General features: G+C 45.5%; 1 protein-coding gene across 5 annotated transcripts in view; it reads right to left on the bottom strand.

The window, feature by feature from the left end:
• ptpn13 (protein tyrosine phosphatase non-receptor type 13) overlaps nt 1-24,550 on the bottom strand; it is a 149,915-nt gene that overhangs the window by 39,744 nt on the left and 85,621 nt on the right. For all 5 annotated transcript variants that reach the window (XM_029692418.1, XM_029692414.1, XM_029692417.1 and 2 more), the window contains 11 exons: nt 9,897-10,122; nt 9,446-9,520; nt 8,675-8,849; nt 7,494-7,644; nt 5,199-5,337; nt 4,814-4,966; nt 4,123-4,305; nt 2,890-3,052; nt 2,492-2,643; nt 2,228-2,374; nt 1,899-2,038 (listed from right to left, as the gene is read on the bottom strand). In XM_029692418.1, coding sequence (XP_029548278.1) covers nt 1,899-2,038; nt 2,228-2,374; nt 2,492-2,643; nt 2,890-3,052; nt 4,123-4,305; nt 4,814-4,966; nt 5,199-5,337; nt 7,494-7,644; nt 8,675-8,849; nt 9,446-9,520; nt 9,897-10,122 — 1,704 coding nt within the window. The remainder of the gene's footprint in view (nt 1-1,898; nt 2,039-2,227; nt 2,375-2,491; nt 2,644-2,889; nt 3,053-4,122; nt 4,306-4,813; nt 4,967-5,198; nt 5,338-7,493; nt 7,645-8,674; nt 8,850-9,445; nt 9,521-9,896; nt 10,123-24,550) is intronic.

Genomic DNA, 24,550 nt, shown 5'->3' with positions numbered 1-24,550 from the left:
GTGACGACACATCATTCAGGGCAGGTGGGGCAGAGGCCCACGTTTTTTGTTGCTGCCTATTTTGCATGTTATTTTGGCATTAATACGTGTCACATATCAGTTTTCAAACAATGTAAAAAAAAAAATACAAAAAAATGTTGATAAAGCCTCCATACAAACATGATCTCTTTTTTGTTTTCTTGAGTAAGGCAGTTCCAAAATGCAGGCGTTTCAGCCTAGCTCAGTGCTTTCTGTGTTGGTGGGGCAGCCAGCGGAAAATACTGAGCGTAGGGGTTGGTAATGTTCTCTCGTTGCGCTGTGATTGGCTCAGTGTTATGTCACTCATGGGGACACTATGTCACTGCCAAATCTAAGGATAGAGCTAGAAAATTCAAGCCCCTTGGGTGCTGCCATAGAGTTACATTAGAAGTGCACATCGGCCATGAGCATTACACAATAAGTGGTTTGGAAGGAATCAGTGGCTATCTGCAAGCAAATTTGCCTGCGAAGGACCGCCTTCCAAAAATGTATTATATGCTGCTGCATAAATGATGTAATATGCCAGGGAGATATGTATACTGTAGCTAAGAAAGTAATACTAAGTGTATGTTGTGTAGTAAGCTGTTAGTAGCCTCACCCTAATAATTTGGTCTATTTTCCTCTCTTAATTTCGCCTACTGTTCTGACTTGGTGGTGCACATGTAGCCTAAAGCCTGTTTTAGAGAAATGTAATCATTGAATATTGCAAGAGCTTTCATTGTCTGCTTATATGCCCCCTTTATTTATCCTACGCTTCTGACTTGGTGTACAGGGAGAACACTATTGCCCATGTTCTGAATTCTGGCGCTGTACATTTCAAAAGTGCTGAACAAATCGTTATATTGACTACGTCCATCCTAGCTCGCGCATTAGTGCCTTAATCTAAATTACGGATGGCCTCTTACCCGCTTGTCCTCCTCTTATGCCATAGTTTGTACATCTCAATTGTCAGTGGAAACCACATTTGTTTAAGTCAGCCATATCAGCTGTTTTTTTGTTTTTTTAAAGCAGTAAAAGAGGCTGAATGAACTGTTTCGCTGCCAGACAAGGCTCTGCTGATAGCCAGGTGTAGCAGTGGTAAGGTGTTGGGACTGCTGTTGGGACTCTGCTGTTGGAACAGCTTTATGTAGGCCCTAACAGTTTGTGGGCACCGTTTGTCACCGTTATAGTGCAATTAATGTATTGTTTAATGTTGTGACTTTGCTGGCATTCACCCACCCCCCTCCCATTTGTTTGTTTGCCCCACCAAGATTTACATGTTAAAAATCGCAACCGGCTCAGTCAGGATGACACAGTGCTGTCTGCTGCAATAATAACCGTCTTTATTCAAAAGCTCGGGTTGTTTCTATGGAGCACCAAAACATTGCCTGACAAAGTTAGATTCTGCTTTCAATGAAGAGTAGGCTGGAGAATGAAGCAGAACACATGAAAAGAGCTGCGATTGGCCTGGCAGGTAGCCTAGTGGTTAGAGCGTTGGGCCAGTAACCAAAATGTTGCTGGATCAAATCCCCGAGCTGACAAGGTAAAAATCTGTCGTTCTGCCCCTGAACAAGGAAGTTAACCCATTGTTCCCCGGTAGGCCGTCATTGTAAATAAGAACTTGTTCTTAACTGACTTGCCTATTTAAATAAAGGTTAAATACAATAAATAAAAGTATTGTTATTGACTAAGCATTTCACTGTTAGTCTACACCTGTTGTTTACGAACCACGTGACGAATAAAATGTGATGATTTTATTAGACACAAACACACCATTTTCCAAAATGTTTTATTGTTATCGTAAATTATACAGTAATCCATCTTCTAAATCAATATCATGGGATGGTCTCTCCCTTTAACTGAAGAGGTTTAGGTGAGCGCTTAAGGGACAGGTGACTCACCTATCCTGCTGGTAAGCTACAGAGATGGAGTCTGTATCTGAGCTGGCTCGATGGTGGGAGTCCAGGAGCTGGGCATGGTTCACAGCAGACTGAGACTGGCTGTTGAAGGAGACTGTACGGTGCTCTGGAGATTCAGGCACCTGGATAGAACCATGAATAGATTCAAATATTTTAATAGCTGCTTGGATGGAACTTTATTCATGTCAGATAGGAAAATGTCATACAGCAGTAGATAAAAACACACACAACAAAAATAATAAACACAAAGTCAGGAGCCATAAGAAGTGCCATAGACATCCATAAGACAGCATGATTAAATGGCATCATACCTGGCCCAGGTTGTGGTGTGATCTGCTCATCATTAGCCGGGCATTGGAAGGGTGGTGGTGATGGGGGCCGAGGCCGGAGTTGAACCCAGGGAAGAGCACCTCTTCCTGGGCATGGAGCCGGCCGCCAGGGGCCTTGTTCAGGGCCACCTGAGATAAAAACATTTGTTATTGTTTTTATGGATGTAATTAAAACTGCACACCCCAAAGAACATAGAGGACTGGGGATTGGACTGGGGATTTCTAAAGATGTAAAACATCAATTACCTCTGAGTAGGAAATCCTCTTCAGGTCTGAGTCTGAGTGTGCAGAGCGGGCTGAGGAGCTAGGGGTCAGGCTGGCAGAGCTCACGGCCCTCCCCATCCCCTCCACCCCCCCCTGACCCAGAGAGTACTGCAGGAGGTTCAGTGGAGAGTTCTCTGTGGAACAGGGAGAAGTACCAGCTAGGATATTACGAGAAGACATTATCAGGGGGTCTTAAATGCTAAATCGTATACAATAATTCATATAACTGAAGTGTAAAATAAAGTAAATGTTTACTAAGTCTCCACCCCATAAGTAGGTTAACAGAATCAGTTAAATTGTTCTATTGTTTAGGATGAGGACATGTGACAAAGCTCATGTAGACATGCTGTAGTTAAGTTCACCACCTCCCTCTGTCTCACCTAAGTCCTGCAGCTCCTGGTTGTTCTGTCGGGCCTTCGTCTGGAGGTGGAACTTGTGCTGAGCAGAGCAGAGGCACAGCAGGTACTGACAGGTCTTGTTGCTGTCTGTCTGGAACTGGTGTTTGATCCCGTCTGACGTGTTCTGAAGACAGATCTTCTTCTTCTGCAGAGAAACGGAAGGATAAGAAAAGTGAGAGAGAGAAATACACCAAACAGGAAAAAAATTGCATTCCAATGAGTGGAGAAATTTTACAAAGCAGTGCATAAGAAACAGGGTACATTACAAATCAATGCATAAGAAACAGGGTACATTACAAATCAATGCATAAGAAACAGGGTACATTACAAATCAATGCATAAGAAACAGGGTACATTACAAATCAATGCATAAGAAACAGGGTACATTACAAATCAATGCATAAAAAAACAGGGTACATTACAAATCAATGCATAAAAAAACAGGGTACATTACAAATCAATGCAGAAAAAAAACAGGGTACATTACAAAGCAATGCAGAAGAAACAAGGTACATTTCCAGTGAGTGAGAGAAACAGTACACCAGACTAGAGGCTTCACTTTTATCATTTATAGACCAAGTCTTTTGAAATGTTGAGATGAATTAACATATTGGATTTATAGAGCACCTATCTAGTAGTTCAAAGCCTTTAACATAAGTATGAAAAATCACCTCATCGGCCCCACCCAAAATGTTTATTAAAAGGGTCGGCAGGTAGCCTAGCGGTTAGAGCGTTGGGCCAGGTAGCCTAGTGGTTAGAGCGTTGGGCCAGGTAGCCTAGTGGTTAGAGCGTTGGGCCAGGTAGCCTAGTGGTTAGAGCGTTGGGCCAGGTAGCCTAGTGGTTAGACCGTTGGGCCAGGTAGCCTAGTGGTTAGACCGTTGGGCCAGATAGCCTAGTGGTTAGACCGTTGGGCCAGATAGCCTAGTGGTTAGACTGTTGGGCCAGGTAGCCTAGCGGTTAGAGCGTTGGGCCAGTTAGCCTAGTGGTTAGAGCGTTAGGCCAGTAACCGAAAGGTTTCTGGATCGAATCCCAGAGCTGACAAGGTAAAAATCTGTCATTCTGCCCCTGAACAAGGCATTTAACCCACTGTTCATAGGCTGTCATTGTAAATAAGAATTTGTTCTTAACTGACTTACCTGGTTAAATAACATTTAAATAAAACTATTTAATGATGGAATTGAACTCTGCTTGGAGTTCAGAGTGCAATACACTTACTGTGAAAGAAATCTTCTTAGTTTCTCTCCAGGGGAACCTTAGTACTGGGGTTCTGTTTCCATTCAGGACCTCAAAGATGAGGACACCCTTGGAGAAGACCCCTAGCATGATACCTGTCTGGGACCGCTTCTCAGGGAGGACACGGTGGAAGTGAACCCCGTACTCTGTCAGTCTCTGGCTCGCCTTCAGGAAAGAAAACAGGATAAAAGGAGTCTTTAAAAACAGGGATCAATCATAATTACAATCACCATAACGTTTCCACCCCTGTGACGTTACAGCATCTTTACGTCATTTGACATAGTAGTTCAGTCACGCCATCTTGAAGCCTGGTCCCAGATCTGTTATCAAGTTGGAAAGACAGAACAAACAGATCTGGGACCAGGCTAGGCTAGCCATCTGGGACCAGGCTAGGCTAGCCATCTGGGAGCAGGCTAGGCTAGCCATCTGGGAGCAGGCTAGGCTAGCCATCTGGGAGCAGGCTAGGCTAGCCATCTGCGCCCAGGCTAGGCATCTGCGCCCAGGCTAGGCTAGCCATCTGCGCCCAGGCTAGGCTAGCCATCTGCGCCCAGGCTAGGCTAGCCATCTGCGCCCAGGCTAGGCTAGCCATCTGCGACCAGGCTAGGCTAGCCATCTGCGACCAGGCTAGGCTAGCCATCTGCGACCAGGCTAGGCTAGCCATCTGGGCACTTACCTTGAGAAACTCAAACTCTGTCTCTGCCTCTGTGGCTCCATAGTATGTGCTGTGTAGTTTGAGCAATTCTTCCTTGATGGAGCTCTGGTCAATATTATCCAGCACAGAGGCAGACATGTAATGTTCCATTCTGAAGTACGTCTTTCCATGGAGCTAGAAGAAACAGATGGTATAATTGTAGCCCTCACATATAGGGTCTGTTGGCTTCCTGGTTCCAGATTAAGCCGACTCCTGGACTAAGAAGGCATGTTCAATGGAGAGTCTCAACTGAAATCGCTTTTTAGTCCAGGATGGGCTTAATATGGTCTAGGAAACCACCCCATTATGTCAATGTGGTAAACACTGTATAATAACTATACTACTACTGTAGAGGAGGGATTACTACCTCTGCCTGGTAGTCACCAAACTCTGCCTGAAGAGCCAGGGACGCCAGGAGCATGGCATTCTCCATGTCACAGCACACCCTCTCCTCCAAGATATCCTTCCTCAGCTGCAAGTAGTACTGGTGTTTTGTCATGGTGTGTCTGGAGTGGAGCACAGTACGGATACTTTATTCTGAAGCAGGCCATTGTTGTTTAACCAAGGGCTTATTTCACTTCAGCTAAAGGCTCTGACTAGCCTGGTCCCAGATCTGTTTGTGCTGTATAGTCCTATTGGTTGTTGCCATGCTTGGCACAGATCTGAGACCAGGGTCCATATTATTATGATTTATTTAGAATTCAAGGCACACTTAACCTGCATGTCTACCACAGCATTCTTTATTATAGTAACAATAAAAACCCTTGAATGAGTAAGTGTATATACAGTACCAGTCAAGTTTGGACACAGCTCCTCAAAAGGTTTTTATTTTTTCTATACATATGGCATCATGTAGTAACCCCAAAAAAGTTTTAAACAAATCAAAATATATTTTATATTTGAGATTCTTCAAAGTAGCCACCCTTTGCCTTGACAGCTTTGCACCCTCTTGGCATTATCTTAACCAGCTTCTCCTGGAATGCTTTTACAACAGTCTTGAAGAAGTTCCCACATATGCTGAGCACTTGTTGGCTGCTTTTCCTTCACTCTGCGGTCCAACTCATCCCAAACCATCTCAATTGGGTTGAGGCCGGGTGATTGTGGAGGCCAGGTCATCTGATGCAGCTCTCCATCACTCTCCTTGGTCAAATAGCCCTTACACAGCCTGGAGGTGTGTTGGGTCATTGTCCTGTTTAAAAACAAATGATAGTCCCACTAAGCGCAAACCAGATGGGATGGCGTGTTGCTGCAGAATGATGTGGTAGCCACGCTGGTTAAGTGTGCCTTGAATTCTAAATAAATCACTGACAGTGTCACCAGCAAAGCACCCCCACACCTCCTCCTCCATGCTTCACGGTGGGTACCACACATGTGGAGATCATCCAATCACCTACTATGCGTCTCACAAAGACATTGCGGTTGGAACCAAAAATGACAAATTTGGACTCAGACCAAAATAAAGATTTCTACTGGTCTAATGTCCATTGCTCATTTTTCTTGGCCCAAGCAAGTCTCTTCTTCTTATTGGTGACCTTTAGTAGTGGTTTCTTTACAGCAATTCGACCACGAAGGCCTGATTCACACAGTCTCCTCTGAACAGTTGATGTTGAGATGTGTCTGTTACTTGAACTCTGTGAAGCATTTATTTGGGCTGCAATTTCTGAGGTGCAGTTAACTCTAATGAACTCATCCTCTGCAGCAGAGGTAACTCTGGGTCTTCCTTTCCTGTGGGGGTCCTCATGAGAGCCAGTTTCATCTTAGCGCTTGATTTGTTTTTCCGACTGCACTTGAAGAAACTTTCAAAGTTCTTGAAATTTTACTGATTGACTGACCTTTATGTCTTAAAGCAAAGAGAAACGACAGTCCATTACTTATTTGAGCTGTTCTTGCCATAATATGGACTTGGTCTTTTACCAAATAGGGCTATCTTCTGTGTACCACCCCTACCTCATCACAACACAACTGATTGGCTAAAACGCATGAAGGAATGAAATTCCACAAATTAACTTTTAACAAGGCACACCTGTTAATTGAAATGCATTCCAGGTGACTACCTCATGAAGCTGGTTGAGAGAATGCCAAGAGTGTGCAAAGCTGTCATCAAGGCAAAGGGTGGCTACTTTGAAGAATCTCAAATATATTTTTATTTGTTTAACACTTTTGATTACTACATGATTCCATATGTGTTATTTCATAGTTTTGATGTCTTCACTATTATTCTACAATGTAGAGAATAGTAAAAAATAAAGAAAAACAATTGAGTAGATGTGTCCAAACTTTTGACTGGTACTGTACTACATGTGCCATTTAGCAGGCTCTTTTATCCAAAGCGAATTAGTCAAGCGTGCAAACATTTTAGATATGGTTTGTTCACGGGAATCGAACCCACTATCCTGACGTCGCAAGCCTCATACTCTACCAACTCTACCAATAAAGGCAAAAGCGATCCGAGATAAGCATTTCTATTCTGAGATGCTTTATGAATAAGGGCCCGAGCTCCACTGACAGGAAGTGGGCAGACATGTTTCCATTGTCTTCCTGTCCCGGAGTAAGAGTGGGGAATCAGGTCCCCTTCTCTCCATGTCTTCGCAATCATTACTATCAAACTGCTCCTAGATCAGCACTCATCACTCTGAGAAGATAAATAGCCCCATGGTCTTACTGAATGAGGTTGACATCATCCAGAAAGAACTTGATGCGTAGGAATAGGTTAAACTGGATGTCTGGTTTCTTCTTCTTGGGTTCTTCCTTCCACCCCTCAGGAGCAACTTTGGACAGCTTGGCATCGGGATCAATGAAGAAGAACTCATTGTCTAGATAAAAGAAACACAGAGGGAGGGAGGGAGGGAGATGGAGGGAGGGAGGGAGATGGAGGGTGAGGGGAGAGAGTAGGAGGAGGGAGGGCGCAGGGAGGGAGGAGAGAGGAGGAAGTAGAGGGAGGGAGCGATGCAGCGGGGAGGGAAGTGAGAGGAGAAAGGGGGGCAAGGAGGAGTGGGGAGAGCGAGAGAGCGATAACATAGGAATAAGTCAGCATGAGCTGGACACTTACACAGACACACTGAAAATAACTAAGAAAACTTGCAGTCAGAAAGTAGGAAAATCAACAAGTGTCTGGATGTTGGTTTATAACAGACAGCAGGAGGGCAGGAGAGCAGGAGGGCAGGAGAGCAGGAGAGCACACATCCAGCAGGAGCAGATTGGTCATATTGAATGGGCATGTTGAGTGGGCTGGTTCGAAATTGATACGCACAAAATCGCAATTTCTAAAAGGTTCTACTAAATCTATAATGATACTTTGGCTGACCCCTCTACCAAGATGGGCCGGCCCGGTTTTCTGATAGCGCAGCCTAAGGCCACATAAACTCACAATCACAAGACAAAAGCAGAATCAGCAGAGAGAGCTGCTCCGACTCATCAGTTAGACAGCCAAGATCATGAAAAACGGTAAGGTTGCCTAGAAACGTAGAAAGAGCCATTCTACGTTGTCATCTCACTCAAAACTTAGTTTTTTTTGAGGTGGGGGGGGGCTTAAAAGTATGATTTGTTCAAACAGTAAAGTGCATTATCCTCCATGATTCCTGTAATGAAAGTGTCTTCCCAGCCCATGCCTTCGTCTGCTGCTGTAATGAGCGAGCCTCTATACTCTCCCCGCATGCGCTCGAGAGAAAAATGCATTCTGATCATATAACATTTCAAAATGCAACTGCAGGAAAGGTTGCCGCCGCATGCAGGGATGTGAGCTGGTGTGGTTAAAATGTCATGGCCGAATTCTTGTCCCAGTTGGCCCCTGACACACACACACACACACACACACACAGGATGAACCCTCCACCCATACCATACCTGTGAGGCAGGCCAGGCCGAAGAGGTGGTGCTCCACCAGTCCAACGTGAGCCACCACCATGTCCAACACATCCTTACACACAGCCTTGATGTCACAGCTCAGCTCCAGCTTCTGGCCGGTCAGCAGAACCACCCCCACCTTCCTCTGGACCTCATCCAGCTTCCCACGCTTGTTCTGGGGGAGAGAGATGACGCGGGACAGGAGAGAGATCATTTAGGGTGAGATATGGGACAGGAGAGGGCCAGTACATTGCCCTGCACCAGGAGAGGGCCAGTACATTGCCCTGCACCAGGAGAGGGCCAGTACATTGCCCTGCACCAGGAGAGAGCCAGTACATTGCCCTGCACCAGGAGAGAGCCAGTACATTGCCCTGCACCAGGAGAGAGCCAGTACATTGCCCTGCACCAGGAGAGAGCCAGTACATTGCCCTGCACCAGGAGAGAGCCAGTACATTGCACTGACCACCAAACCTGGGATCTCTCCTCTCCAGAGCGGGATATTTATTTGTATTTTTATAGTTTGAGAGAGTTTGATTGAGCATGCCTGGAGGTTCTAGGTAGGCAGGGTTTCATTGGTTCCATTGTAGCCAGGCCAGCTCTATCAAGCAGAGATAAATGATTCAAAATGAAAGCTTTCTGTTTGAACCCAGAGCTAGAGGAAAGGTTAGGATGTATTCCACTACACTGACAGAACCCTCACTCCCACAACCACCGGGCTAGAAATCAGTCTGCTCTGTTTGGACCCATCAGAAACGCCTTGAGGAGTCTCACCATTATTGAAGAGGGAACCGTCAAGGCAACACATGGCTCGCTGGTCATCTTCACAAATTCAGGACCAAAGAAATTCTGCAACAGGGACGAGAGTAAGAAGAGGTTACACACACAGACTGCACCATGTAGACCTACTTGTTCTCCCCATCTAAAAAAATCACACCAGCAGCCGTTTCACAAAGAGACAGCTTTGGTTTAGATCTACTGTAGGCCTGAGATGTAGGTAGGATACCTTAAGGCTACCTTAGGTTTGCTATGCGGTAGGCTACCTTAGGTCCGCTATGCGGTAGGCTACCTTATGTCCGCTATGCGGTAGGCTACCTTAGGTCTGCTATGCGGTAGGGTACCTTAGGTCCGCTATGCGGTAGGCTACCTTAGGTTTGCTATGCGGTAGGCTACCTTAGGTCTGCTATGCGGTAGGCTACATTAGGTCTGATATGCGGTAGGCTACCTTAGGTCTGCGGTGGTGTGGTAGCGTTGCATTGAGAGGGTCCCGGAGATCCAGCATGGAGGTGCGTGCCAGGGGCTCATCCCTGGTGTAGAGGCTGGCTCGGGGGTCGTCCCCTGGGTAGAGGGAGGCCCTGGACAGCCTGTTAGCCAGGTGAGCCTGGAGCCTCTGAACCTCTTCCTCACGTCTCTGGAGCATCAGACCCTCGTCGGCTGCACCCTCATACCGCCTGGGGAAAAACAGATTGAAATGCACAACAGAACGGACACGATCGATTCCATACTATACATTGCAGACATTCATATGTGCTTAGCCCCTTCATACAGCCTGCATGGGGAGGACATAGAAATAAGATACATAGAACTGCCATGATTACTCACTCTACATGAACTAGACAAGCATATACGCGGAGTGTACAAAAACATTAAGAACACCTTCCTAATATTGAGTTGCTCTTCCGAATAGCCTTGTTTCGTCGGGGCTTGGACTCTACAGGGATGCTGGGTGGTGGACCATTCTTGATACACACGGGAAACTGTTGAGCGTGAAAGACCCAGCAGCTTTGCAGTTCTTGACACAAACCGGTGCGCCTGGCACCTACTACCATACCCCGTTCAAAGGCACCTAAATATTTTGTCTTGCCCATTCCCCCTCTGAATGGCACACATACACAAGCCATGTTTCAATTGTCTCAGGGCTTAAAAATCCTTCTTTAACCTGTCTCCTCCCCTTCATCTACACTGATTAAAGTGGATTTAACAAGTGACATCAATAAGGGATCAGAGCTCTCACCTGGTGTTCCCCGGGCGCCGTTGATGGCGATTAAGGCAGCCCTCCGCACCTCTCTGATTCAGAGGGGTTGGGTTAAATGCGAAAGACACATTTCAGTTGAATGTATTCAGTTGAACAACTGACTAGGTATCCCCCTTTCCCTTTCATCTGGTCAGTCGGTCATGGAAAGAGTAGGTGTTCTTAATGTTTTGTACACTCAGTGTATGTTCTACATTAGACATTTCTATCCAGACACTGTCAGTCAGCAACATGGTGACAAAGTTAAATGTCTGAGAAAGGTTGTGTATTGTCCGAATTATGCATTCAATGGATTGTTGACATGCTATGTCAAGGAGATTTATTTCATAGATGTGAAAAACCCAAAATTCAAGTCTTTCATGGATGTGATACGGCCCTGTCTGCTTAATGTCAAACTGAAGCTTAGACATAAATCTGAAGCACAAGAACATACAGAGCATTCGGAAAGTATTCAGACCCCTTCCTTACATCTTGTGACATTACAGCCTAACTCGAAAATGTAATTCTTTTCCCTAATCAAATCGACACACAATACCCCATAATGACAAAGCGAAAAGAGGTTTTTAGAAATGTATGCTAAAAATAAATGTAAAAAAAAATATACAGAAATACCTTATTTACATAAGTATTCAGAATCTTTGCAGAGACTCGGAATTGAGCGCTAACTCCCGGCATCTCCAATCGTCTAATCAACATCACTTTACATGGCCCAGTATCTCCTATCGTCTAATTAACATCACTTTACATGGCCCAGTATCTCCTATCGTCTAATCAATATCACTTTGCATGGCCCAGTATCTCCTATCGTCTAATCAACATCACTTTGCATGGCCCAGTATCTCCTATCGTCTAATCAACATCACTTTGCATGGCCCAGTATCTCCTATCGTCTAATCAACATCACTTTACATGGCCCAGTATCTCCTGTCGTCTAATTAACATAACTTTACATGGCCCAGTATCTCCTAATCAACATCACTTTACATGGCCCAGTATCTCCTATCGTCTAATCAACATCACTTTGCATGGCCCAGTATCTCCTATCGTCTAATCAACATCACTTTGCATGGCCCAGTATCTCCTATCGTCTAATCAACATCACTCTGCATGGCCCAGTATCTCCTATCGTCTAATCAACATCACTCTGCATGGCCCAGTATCTCCTATCGTCTAATCAACATCACTTTGCATGGCCCAGTATCTCCTATCGTCTAATCAACATCACTTTGCATGGCCCAGTATCTCCTATCGTCTAATCAACATCACTTTGCATGGCCCAGTATCTCCTATCGTCTAATCAACATCACTTTGCATGGCCCAGTATCTCCTATCGTCTAATCAACATCACTTTGCATGGCCCAGTATCTCCTATCGTCTAATCAACATCACTTTGCATGGCCCAGTATCTCCTATCGTCTAATCAACATCACTTTACATGGCCCAGTATCTCCTATCGTCTAATGAACATCACTTTGCATGGCCCAGTATCTCCTAATCAACATCACTTTACATGGCCCAGTATCTCCTATCGTCTAATCAACATCACTTTGCATGGCCCAGTATCTCCTATCGTCTAATCAACATCACTTTGCATGGCCCAGTATCTCCTATCGTCTAATCAACATCACTTTGCATGGCCCAGTATCTCCTATCGTCTAATCAACATCACTTTGCATGGCCCAGTATCTCCTATCGTCTAATTAACATAACTTTACATGGCCCAGTATCTCCTATCGTCTAATCAACATCACTTTGCATGGCCCAGTATCTCCTATCGTCTAATCAACATCACTTTGCATGGCCCAAAACATTAAAACAAAGGCATGAAAAAAGAAAATCTAAAAAACATTCTTGGATCTAATCATCACAACTCGTCTAAATTATACAGGGTGTACCCGTGTCACTCCTCTTTGAACTATCAGCCTTCCGATGAACAGAATAACACAGTTTCTAACAATAACTCCATACCACTTACAGTACAATGACACATATCAAAATGCAAGGCTCTTTATGAACTCTTGAAACAATCCAAACATGACAATTTAATTCACACAGTAACATGCATTTTGTCGATTAAAGTTTAATCAGTGTTCTCTCATCATCACACTGGTCACGAGCATCACCTTCTCTCATCATCACACCAGTCACGAGCATCACCTTCTCTCATCATCACGACTTGACTAGTGTAGTGTTAGTGAGCCAGCTACTTAGTTGTCTTTGCATCTAAGATAATTGTGTAGTTTAGAGTAATTATTAGTAAGTAGCCAGCCGCGACGCCAGACGTAGTCAACACACCTAGTCATCATTAATCCACTGCTAGCTAGCTAGCCAACAGCTAGCCAACCGTTACCGACTAGCAGCGCTGTAGATACCAATACTTTTACAACGGAACGATTTGACTAGTGCAGTGTTGGCTAGCTAGCTACATAGTTGTCTTTGTCATAGCTTGATAATTGTGTAGTTTAGTAATTACCGAGGTTAGCTAGCCAGCTATTGCCGTCCCCCGCGACGCCATTTTTCCTAACCCAGCCAACTAGTAACACTGTAGAAACTAAAATACATTACAAAGGAACGTCTTGATTAGTGTTATGTTAGCTAGCTACAAAGTTGCTTTTGTATCATGACAAGGTGTAGTACTGAAACTATCGAGGTCACCTAGCCAGCTACACCTAGCCAGCTACACGGTCAAACAAAGTCAACAACGCAGCCACTGCTAGCTAGCCTACTCCACCAGCCAGCAGTACTGTATCATTTTCGTCATTTCAGTCAATAGATTTTCTGCAACGTAAGCTTAACTTTCTGAACATTCGAGACGTGTAGTCCACTTGTCATTCCAATCTCCTTTGCATTAGCGTAGCCTCTTCTGTAGCTTGTCAACTATGTGTCTGTCGATCCCGGTTCTCTCCACTCTGCACAGGCCATACAAACGCTTCACACCGCGTGGCCGCTGCCACTCTAACCTGGTGGTCCCAGCGCGCACGACCCACGTGGAGTTCCAGGTCTCCGGCAGCCTCTGGAACTGCCGGTCTGCGGCCAACAAGGCTGAGTTCATCTCAGCCTATGCTACCCTCCAGTCCCTAGACTTCCTGGCGCTGACGGAAACATGGATCACCACAGATAACACTGCTACTCCTACTGCTCTCTCCTCGTCTGGCCACGTGTTCTCGCATACCCCTAGAGCATCGAGCCAGCGGGGTGGTGGCACTGGAATCCTCATCTCTCCCAAGTGGACATTCTCTCTTTCTCCCCTGACCCATCTGTCTATCTCCTCATTTGAATTCCATGCTGTCACAGTTACCAGCCCTTTCAAGCTTAACATCCTCATCATTTATCGCCCTCCAGGTTCCCTTGGAGAGTTCATCAATGAGCTTGACGCCTTGATAAGTTCCTTCCCTGAGGATGGCTCACCTCTCACAGTTCTGGGTGACTTTAACCTCCCCACGTCTACCTTCGACTCATTCCTCTCTGCCTCCTTCTTTCCACTCCTCTCCTCTTTTGACCTCACCCTCTCACCTTCCCCCCCTACTCACAAGGCAGGCAATACGCTTGACCTCATCTTTACTAGATGCTGTTCTTCCACTAATCTCATTGCAACTCCTCTCCAAGTCTCCGACCACTACCTTGTATCCTTTTCCCTCTCGCTCTCATCCAACACTTCTCACTCTGCCCCTACTCGGATGGTATTGCGCCGTCCCAACCTTCGCTCTCTCTCTCCTGCTACTCTCTCCTCTTCCATCCTATCATCTCTTCCCTCTGCTCAAACCTTCTCCAACCTATCTCCTGATTTTGCCTCCTCAACCCTCCTCTCCTCCCTCTCTGCATCCTTTGATTTTCTCTGTCCCCTATCCTCCAGGCCGGCTCGGTCCTCCCCTCCTGCTCCGTGGCTCGATGACTCACTGCGAGCTCACAGAACAGGGCTCCGGGCAGCCGAGCGGAAATGGAGGAAAACTCGCCTCCCTGCGGACCTCGCATCCTTTCACTCCCTCCTCTCTACATTTTCCTCTTCTGTCTCTGCTGCTAAAGCCACTTTCTACCACTCTAAATTCCAAGCATCTGCCTCTAACCCTAGGAAGCTTTTTGCTACCTTCTCCTCCCTCCTGAATCCTCCTCCCCCTCCCTCCTCCCTCACTGCGGATGACTTCGTCAACCATTTTGAAAAGAAGGTTGACGACATCCGATCCTCGTTTGCTAAGTCAAGCGACACCGCTGGTCCTGCTCACACTGCCCTACCCTGTGCTTTGACCTCTTTCTCCCCTCTCTCTCCAGATGAAATCTCGCGTCTTGTGACGGCCGGCCGCCCAACAACCTGCCCACTTGCCCTATCCCCTCCTCTCTTCTCCAGACCATTTCCGGAGACCTTCTCCCCTACCTCACCTCGCTCATCAACTCATCCTTGACCGCTGGCTACGTCCCTTCCGTCTTCAAGAGAGCGAGAGTTGCACCCCTTCTGAAAAAACCTACACTCGATCCCTCCGATGTCAACAACTACAGACCAGTATCCCTTCTTTCTTTTGTCTCCAAAACTCTTGAACGTGCCGTCCTTGGCCAGCTCTCCTGCTATCTCTCTCAGAACGACCTTCTTGATCCTAATCAGTCAGGTTTCAAGACTGGGCATTCAACTGAGACTGCTCTTCTCTGTGTCACGGAGGCTCTCCGCACTGCTAAAGCTAACTCTCTCTCCTCTGCTCTCATCCTTCTAGACCTATCTGCTGCCTTTGATACTGTGAACCATCAGATCCTCCTCTCCACCCTCTCCGAGCTGGGCATCTCCGGCGCGGCCCACGCTTGGATTGCGTCCTACCTGACAGGTCGCTCCTACCAGGTGGCGTGGCGAGAAGCTGTCTCCGCACCACGTGCTCTCACCACTGGTGTCCCCCAGGGCTCTGTTCTAGGCCCTCTCCTATTCTCGCTATACACCAAGTCACTTGGCTCTGTCATATCCTCACACGGTCTCTCCTATCATTGCTATGCAGACGACACACAATTAATCTTCTCCTTTCCCCCTTCTGACAACCAGGTGGCGAATCGCATCTCTGCATGTCTGGCAGACATATCAGTGTGGATGACGGATCACCACCTCAAGCTGAACCTCGGCAAGACGGAGCTGCTCTTCCTCCCGGGGAAGGACTGCCCGTTCCATGATCTCGCCATCACGGTTGACAACTCCCTTGTGTCCTCCTCCCAGAGTGCTAAGAACCTTGGCGTGATTCTGGACAACACCCTGTCGTTCTCCACTAACATCAAGGCGGTGACCCGATCCTGTAGGTTCATGCTCTACAACATTAGCAGAGTACGGCCCTGCCTCACACAGGGAGCGGCGCAGGTCCTAATCCAGGCACTTGTCATCTCCCGTCTGGATTACTGCAACTCGCTGTTGGCTGGGCTCCCTGCCTGTGCCATCAAACCCCTACAACTCATCCAGAACGCCGCAGCCCGTCTGGTGTTCAACCTTCCCAAGTTCTCTCACGTCACCCCGCTCCTCCGCTCTCTCCACTGGCTTCCAGTTGAAGCTCGCATCCGCTACAAGACCATGGTGCTTGCCTACGGAGCTGTGAGGGGAACGGCACCTCCGTACCTTCAGGCTCTGATCAGGCCCTACACCCAAACAAGGGCACTGCGTTCATCCACCTCTGGCCTGCTCGCCTCCCTACCTCTGAGGAAGCACAGTTCCCGCTCAGCCCAGTCAAAACTGTTCGCCGCTCTGGCACCCCAATGGTGGAACAATCTCCCTCACGATGCCAGGACAGCGGAGTCAATCACCACCTCCGGAGACACCTGAAACCCCACCTCTTTAAGGAATACCTGGGATAGGATAAAGTAATCCTTCTAACCCCCCCCCCCTTTAAAGGATTTAGATGCACTATTGTAAAGTGTTTGTTCTACTGGATATTATAGGTGAATGCACCAATTTGTAAGTCGCTCTGGATAAGAGCGTCTGCTAAATGACTTAAATGTAAATGTAAATGTAAATCATCACACCAGTCACGAGCATCACCTTCTCTCATCATCACACTGGTCACGAGTATCACCTTCTCTCATCATCACACTGGTCACGAGTATCACCTTCTCTCATCATCACACTGGTCACGAGTATCACCTTCTCTCATCATCACACTAGTCACGAGTATCACCTTCTCTCATCATCACACTGGTCACGAGCATCACCTTCTCTCATCATCACACTGGTCACGAGTATCACCTTCTCTCATCATCACACTGGTCACGAGTATCACCTTCTCTCATCATCACACTGGTCACGAGTATCACCTTCTCTCATCATCACACTGGTCACGAGTATCACCTTCTCTCATCATCACACTGGTCACGAGTATCACCTTCTCTCATCATCACACTGGTCACGAGCATCACCTTCTCTCATCATCACACTAGTCACGAGCATCACCTTCTCTCATCATCACACTGGTCACGAGTATCACCTTCTCTCATCATCACACCAGTCACGAGCATCACCTTCTCTCATCATCACACTGGTCACGAGTATCACCTTCTCTCATCATCATGCTGTGCTCTCACGCTAGCCAGTCGCTAGTCACGAGTATCAACTTCTTTCATTCTTCCACCACAAAAAGTTTACTTAAAAAGTTGTCCTAAAATCCCCCAAGCAACTTAAACATGGAGAAAATACATCTTGGTTCCATAGCAAATCTGCCTGCACACATACATAAAACTGGATAGTTTAACATACGCCATTAAAAACTTTATGGACATTAGGTTACTGGTTTTAGAGATGATAGATAGAGAAACATATGAAACACACACACACACACACACACACACACACACACACACACACACACACACACACACACACACACGTATTCCGACCACTTCACTTTTTCCACATTTTGTTACGTTACAGCCTTATTCTGAAATGGATTAAATAAAAAATAATCCTCAGCAATCTACACATATTGACAAAGCGAAAACCGGTTCCTTAATTTTTGCAAATGTTTTAAAAATAAAAAAACGAAACATCTTATTTACATAAGTATTCAGACCCTTTGCTATGAGACTCAACATTGAGCTCAGGTGGATCCTATTTCCATTGATCATCCTTGAGATGTTTCTACAACTTGATTGGAGTCCACTTGTGGTAAATTCAATTGATTGGACATGATTTGGAAAGGCACACTCCTGTCTATATAAAGGTCCCACTGTTGACAGTGCATGTCAGAGCAAAAACCAAGCAATGAGGTCGAAGGAATTGTCCGTAGTGCTCCGAGACAGGATTGTGTCAAGGCACAGATCTGGGGAAGGCTACCAAAAAATGTCTGCAGCATTGAAGGTCCCCAAGAAAACAGTGGCCTCCATCATTCTTAAATGGAAGAAGTTAGGAACCACCAAGACTCTTCCTAGAGCTGGCCGCCCGGCCAAACTGAGCAATCGGGAGAGAAAGGCCTTGGTCAGGGAGGTGACAAAGAACTCTATGGTCACTCTGACAGAGCTTCAGAGTTCCTCTGTGGAGATGGGAGAACCTTCCAGAAGGACAACTACCTTTGCAGCACTCCACCAATCAGGCCTTTATGGTAGAGTGGCCAGAAGGAAGCCACTCCTCAGTAAAAAGGCACATGACAGCCCGCTTGGAGTTTGACCATGAGAAACAAGATTCTTTGGTCTGATGAAACCAAGATTGAACTCTTTGGCCTGAATGCAAAGCGCCACGTCTCGAGGAAACCTGGCACCATCCCTACGGTGAAGCATGGTGGTGGCAGCATCATGCTATGGGGAGGTTTTTAAGCGGCAGGGGACTAGTCAGGATCGAGGGAAAGATGAATAGAACAAAGTACAGAGAGATCCTTGATGAAAACCTGCTCCAGAGCACTCAGGACCTCAGACTGAGGCGAAGGTTCACCTTCCAACTGGACAACAACCCTAAGCACACAGCCAAGAGAACGCAGGAGTGGCTTTGGGACAAGTCTTTGAATGTCCGTGAATGGCCCAGCAAGAACCTGGACTTGAACATCTCTGGAGAGACCTGAAAATAGGTGTGCAGCAACACTCCACATCCAACCTGACAGAGCTTGAGAGGATCTGCAGAGAAGAATGTGAGAAACTCCCCAAATTCAGGTGTGCCAAGCTTGTAGCGTCATACCCAAGAATACTTGAGGCTGTAATCACTGCCAAAGGTGCTTCAACAAAGTACTGAGTGAAGGGTCTGAATACTTACACTACCAGTCAAAAGTTTGGACACACCTACTCATTCAAGGGTTTTTATTTTTACTATTTTCTACATTGTAGAATAATAGTGAAGACATCCAAACTATGAAATAACACATGGAATCATGTAATAAGCAAAAAAACAGTGTAAAACATGTAAAAATATATTATATACAGAAGATAGCCCTATTTGGTAAAAGACCAAGTCCATATTATGGCAAGAACAGCTCAAATAAGCAAAGAGAAGCGACAGTCCATCCTTACTTTAAGTCAGTGAATACGGAAAATGTCAAGTACTTTGAAAGTTTCTTCAAGTGCAGGCGCAAAAACCATCAAGCGCTATGATGAAACTGGCTCTCATGAGGACCACCACAGGATAGGGAAGACCCAGTTATCTCTGCTGCAGAGGATAAGTTCATTAGAGTTAACTGCATCTCAGATTCTTCAGAGTTCAAGTAACAGACACATTTCAACATCAACTGTTCAGAGGAGACCACGTGAATCAGGCATTCATAGTCGAATTGCTGTAAAGAAACCACGACTGAAATAAAATAAAGACCCTTGCTTGGGCCAAGAAACACGAGCAATGGACATTCAACCAGTGGAAATATGTCCTTTGGTCCAAATTTCTGATTTTTGTGAGAGAGTAGGTGAACGGATGATCTCCGCACGTGTGGTTCCCACCGTGAAGCATGGAGGAGGAGGTGTGATGGTGCTTTGCTGGTGACACTGTCAGTGATTTATTTTGAATTCCAGGCACACTTAACCAGCATGGCTACCACAGCATTCTGCAGCAAAACGCCATCCCATCTGATTTGTGCTTAGTGAGACTATCATTTGTTTTTCAACAGGACAATGACCCAATACACATCCAGGCTGTGTAAGGGCTATTTGACCAAGGAGAGTGATGAGTGCTGCATCAGATGACCTGGATCACCCGACCTCAACCCAATTGAGATGGTTTGGAATGAGTTGGACCGCAGAGTGAAAGAAAAGCAGACAATAAATGCTCAGCATATGTGGGAACTCCTTCAAAGCTGTTGGAAAAGCATTCCTCATAAAGCTGGTGGAGAAAACGCCAAGAGTGTACAAAACTGTCATCAAGGCCAAGGGTGGCTACTTTGAAGAATATAAAATATATTTTGATTTGTTCAATACTTTTTTAGTTACTCTGAGTCCATACGTGTTATTTTATTATTCTACAATGTGGTAAAATAGTAAAAGTAAAGAAAAACCCTTGAATGAGTAGGTGTGTCTAAACTTTTGACTGGCACTGTATGTAAAATGTGATTTCAGGTTTGTAAAAATGTCTTTTTTTTTGTTGTTGCTTTGTCATTATGGGGTATTGTCTGTAGAATGATGAGGAAAAACAACTATTTAATCCATTTTAGAATAAGGCTGTAACATGGAAAAAGTCCAGGGGTCTGAATACTTTCCAAATGCACTGCATCCCTAAAATCTAAAGCGCCAGAACAGCTGTTCGGTGAGTGTGTGTCGTTCCACTCCATGGCCCTGTGCCCAAACTGTCTGCCTACACACAGGATCAATTATGAAATCATACTGGCACTGATTAACCTACCACACCCCACCACACTACAGCCAGCCTGCAGCCGACCGTGTGTGTCACACTGATATCACACACACACACAGAGATAGGGCTCTGGTCTAAAGTAGTGCACTATATAGGGAATAGGGTTCCATAGGGCTCTGGTCTAAAGTAGTGCACTATATAGGAAATAGGGTACCATTGGGCTCTGGTTAAAAGTAGTGCACTATATAGGGAATAGGGTTCCATAGGGCTCTGGTCTAACGTAGTGCACTATATAGGGAATAGGGTTCCATAGGGCTCTGGTCTAAAGTAGTGCACTATATAGGGAATAGGCTTCCATAGGGCTCTGGTCTAAAGTAGTGCACTATATAGGGAATAGGGTTCCATAGGGCTCTGGTCTAAAGTAGTGCACTATATAGGGAATAGGGTTCCATAGGGCTCTGGTCTAAAGTAGTGCACTATATAGGGAATAGGGTTCCATAGGGCTCTGGTCTAAAGTAGTGCACTATATAGGGAATAGGGTTCCGTAGGGCTCTGGTTAAAAGTAGTGCACTATATAGGGAATAGGGTTCCATAGGGCTCTGGTCTAAATAAGGTAGGTAGGTATGAAATAGACTTCATACCTACCGCCACTACAATAGTGGAAGACAGTGACTTGTAGAAAAACTACTACAGACTCCCTTGACACCAATTCTGACTGACCTCCAGGCATTGACCTGAAAATTACCTGACTAAGTCAGACTCATTCTGAACAAGTTGCAATCTGCCAGGATACTTGGTTATCTTCCCTTGACATGCGCGATTGTGTAAGCATAAACGCACATGCACAACGGAACATCCAATTATGATTTATGCTAGGATCAGTTAAGGGTCCAAGCAAAATATCAGCCTTAGTAAAGTTGAACATTTACTTCTAGGCCTTTGACTCTACAGCACTCACCAGTTTTCTAACCAGAAGTCCATAGGTCATCCTGTAGACTGCCCAAAACTAGTGCCTTACAGCTGTAGACTTAGTTGTCAACTTAGGATAGTACCCTAAGCGCCACCCCGCAAATTAGGAAAGCCCTAGATATGACATTAGACAATGCCATGATAGGGTCATTTTGCCAAGACCATGGACGTAGATAGAATACAGTCAAATTAGATGATTAAGGTGGCATAACTATTTTGTTTTGTTTATGCTTTCATTAATTTTGTTTCATTTTCTTTGGCACATAGAAAGTGATAGAGCCATAAACAACTCCCCCATACAACCATCAGTTAGTGCCACAACGCCGCTCATTTGGGAGGAAATGTAATGATATATTTCATGAGTGTGTGTGCGTTGTTAACCTCTGCCTAAGTTACTGCCCAGATATTCCAGTCTGGATGACCAGACGACGGGTCCGGAACGGCGATCCCAATCCGGACATCCGCTGCCGAGTCATGGAACGGACATCTTCATTTGCAGAGACCCTACCTGGGTCGACCACCAGAGGGGGGACTGCAATAGCAACCACCAACTGGACATCTGCTGCCCAGCCTTGGAGCAGACTTCTTCATTTGCAGACACCCTACCCGGGTCGACCGCCAGATGGGGACCACAACGATGATCCACAACCAGGACAACCCACGTTCATTTTTATGTTGGTTTACAACATGCAGGTTAATCGCAAGATTGAACCCAACATGGGGGGACTGTCATGACGTTGGCCTGTGGGTAAGGTTTATGACCCCCCCATAAATACCTTTCTCCCTTCCCCTCTCTCTCTGACACTACTGAAGGACTTGAATAGCCTGTGTTAAATATAGAGAGTCTGGGAACATCAAACAAATGGGGAAAAGGAACCATATTTTGGTAATAAAACCAGTTGGAAATATGCTTGATAACGTAATGAGTATGTATGTCAGTTCATTGTTATCTGAGACATTATGATTGATGACAGGACGACATAAACTGTACCTGAGAAAGTATACACCCTCTAGTTATCAGAGTCACATGGAATTGTTATGCAATTGAAATGTTTGATATTGAAATTGTTTGTTAGGAGATTAAATGTAATTTTAGCTTCCAAATGAGAGAATTGGGTTTTCATAAGGAAAGTGCCCTGCTCGATCAGTGGCCCAACCCTGTGAAGAGACAGGGGTTATAAACGATGAAACACCTCCTTCCGCCCTCTCCACTATATAAGCCTTTGACGAAAAGATAACCAGTAGTTCCAGTACGGGAGGTCTGCAGCCTCTACGTTAGAAGGACACATGTCAAGAACAGAACTAAGCCAACCTCGGCGTGAGCTATGGTATGAACTGGTATGAACTTTGAGCTTATTCACTACAGAAGTGATACTTCCTAGCCGTTGAGTTAGCCGCTGCTAACGTGGGCTAGGAAAGGACGGACGACGGATCCAGTCTAACAACCAGACGAAGATACCACCACGTATCCAATTTACCACCATTGACATTCTTCCACTACAGGAAGATCTGTTGGCCAACCCGGCCAGCATCTACGACCAATCTACCGAAGCGCAGCTCAGATTAAATATTTATTGCATTTTCCTTTTCCAAATGGGCGGTAATTTAGAATGCATAAGATAATGTATTTACGATAGCATAGCTGCTGTTTCTTTGTTCCTAAATCTTCCCGCTCTTTCATTCAAGCCCAACCCCCTTTCCTTTGTGTAACCAGGTTCCGTCCACCGGGACGTTTTCTGTATGACATCATTGGTATTCTGTGTATATGTAATTCTGTGTGATTAGTTTAGGTATTTAGTAAATGAATAATTAAACCCAATTTTGTATTGCTGATTCAACTTGTTAGCCAGGGTTCGTGAAGATAACCAAGAATTTACAACTTTCATTATGAGACTGAAAATAAGATAAGGGTTAATATTGACTGCTATCGATGTAAAATATTACTAAGTATTTTAAGAGTTTATTCGGAAGATAACGGCTCTATAAACGTTCTTCCGTGGTGCCCCGACTTTCTAGTTAATTACATTTACATGATTAGCTTAATCAGGTAATATTAATTACAGAGAAATCATTTTATAAGTTAGCATGTCATATCACTTAATCCGGCATAGCCAAAGACACGACAGCCCTATGGAACCCTATATAGTGCACTACTTTAGACCAGAGCCCTATGGAACCCTATTCCCTATATTGTGCACTACTTTGGACCAGAGCTCTATATAGGGAAAAGTGTACCATTCCTGAGACACACCTAGACTAGGTAGCCGAGCGGTTAAAGCGTTGGGCCAGTAACCGAAAGGTTGCTGGATCGAATCCCTGAGCTGACAAGGTAAAAATCTGTCGTTCCTGCCCCTGAACAAGGAAGTTAACCCACTGTTCCTACGCCGTCATTGTAAATCTGAATTTGTTCTTAACTGACTTGCCAAGTTAAATCAAGGTAAAAAACAAAAAGAAAAGACTAGACCATAGAGCCAGGTTATACATTAACTTAACCAGCAGGGGGTGCAGGAGGGCCATAGATAAAACATCATACAGCTAATGGGTAAGGCTGCTTCAGGAAGTTAAAAAAACATTACCCTTTAGGAGGCACACCTTTCCCTGGAACAGCTGTGAATAACTGAAAACGGGATGATTTACCTTCTATGATATACATTTCCAGATTTTTATTTAACCTTTATCCTGATAAATAACTCAGCTCGGACTGACGTGTTTCCATACCTCTCTGTTTCCCCAGTCTTGTGCAACGTGAACGGTTTGAGAATAGCTGCACCCTGAGATAGACACCTGTTAATGTTCAGCTAAAGGTATGTATCCTGGGCCACGGTATATACACTACACGACCAGGAGTATGCGGACATCTGCTCGTCAAACATCTCATTCCAAAATCATGGGCATTAATATGGAGTTGGTCCCCCCTTTGCTGCTATAACAGCCTCTACTCTTCTGGGAAGGCATTCCACAAGATGTTGGAACATTGCTGCTGGGACTTGCTTCCTTCCAGCCACAAGAGCATTAGTGAGGTCGGGCACTGATGTTGGGTGATTAGGCCTGGCACGCAGTCGGCGTTCCAATTCATCCCAAAGGTGTTCGATGAGGTTGAGGTCAGAGCTCAGTGCAGGCCAGTCAAGTTCTTCCACACCAATCAACAAACCATTTCTGTATGGACCTA

Source organism: Salmo trutta, chromosome 15, assembly GCF_901001165.1.
Source record: "Salmo trutta chromosome 15, fSalTru1.1, whole genome shotgun sequence".
In the NCBI taxonomy this organism is placed as follows: Eukaryota; Metazoa; Chordata; class Actinopteri; order Salmoniformes; family Salmonidae; genus Salmo; species Salmo trutta.
The sequence above is the reverse complement of the archived record's forward strand: the minus strand, read 5'-3'. Positions and strand labels throughout refer to the sequence as shown.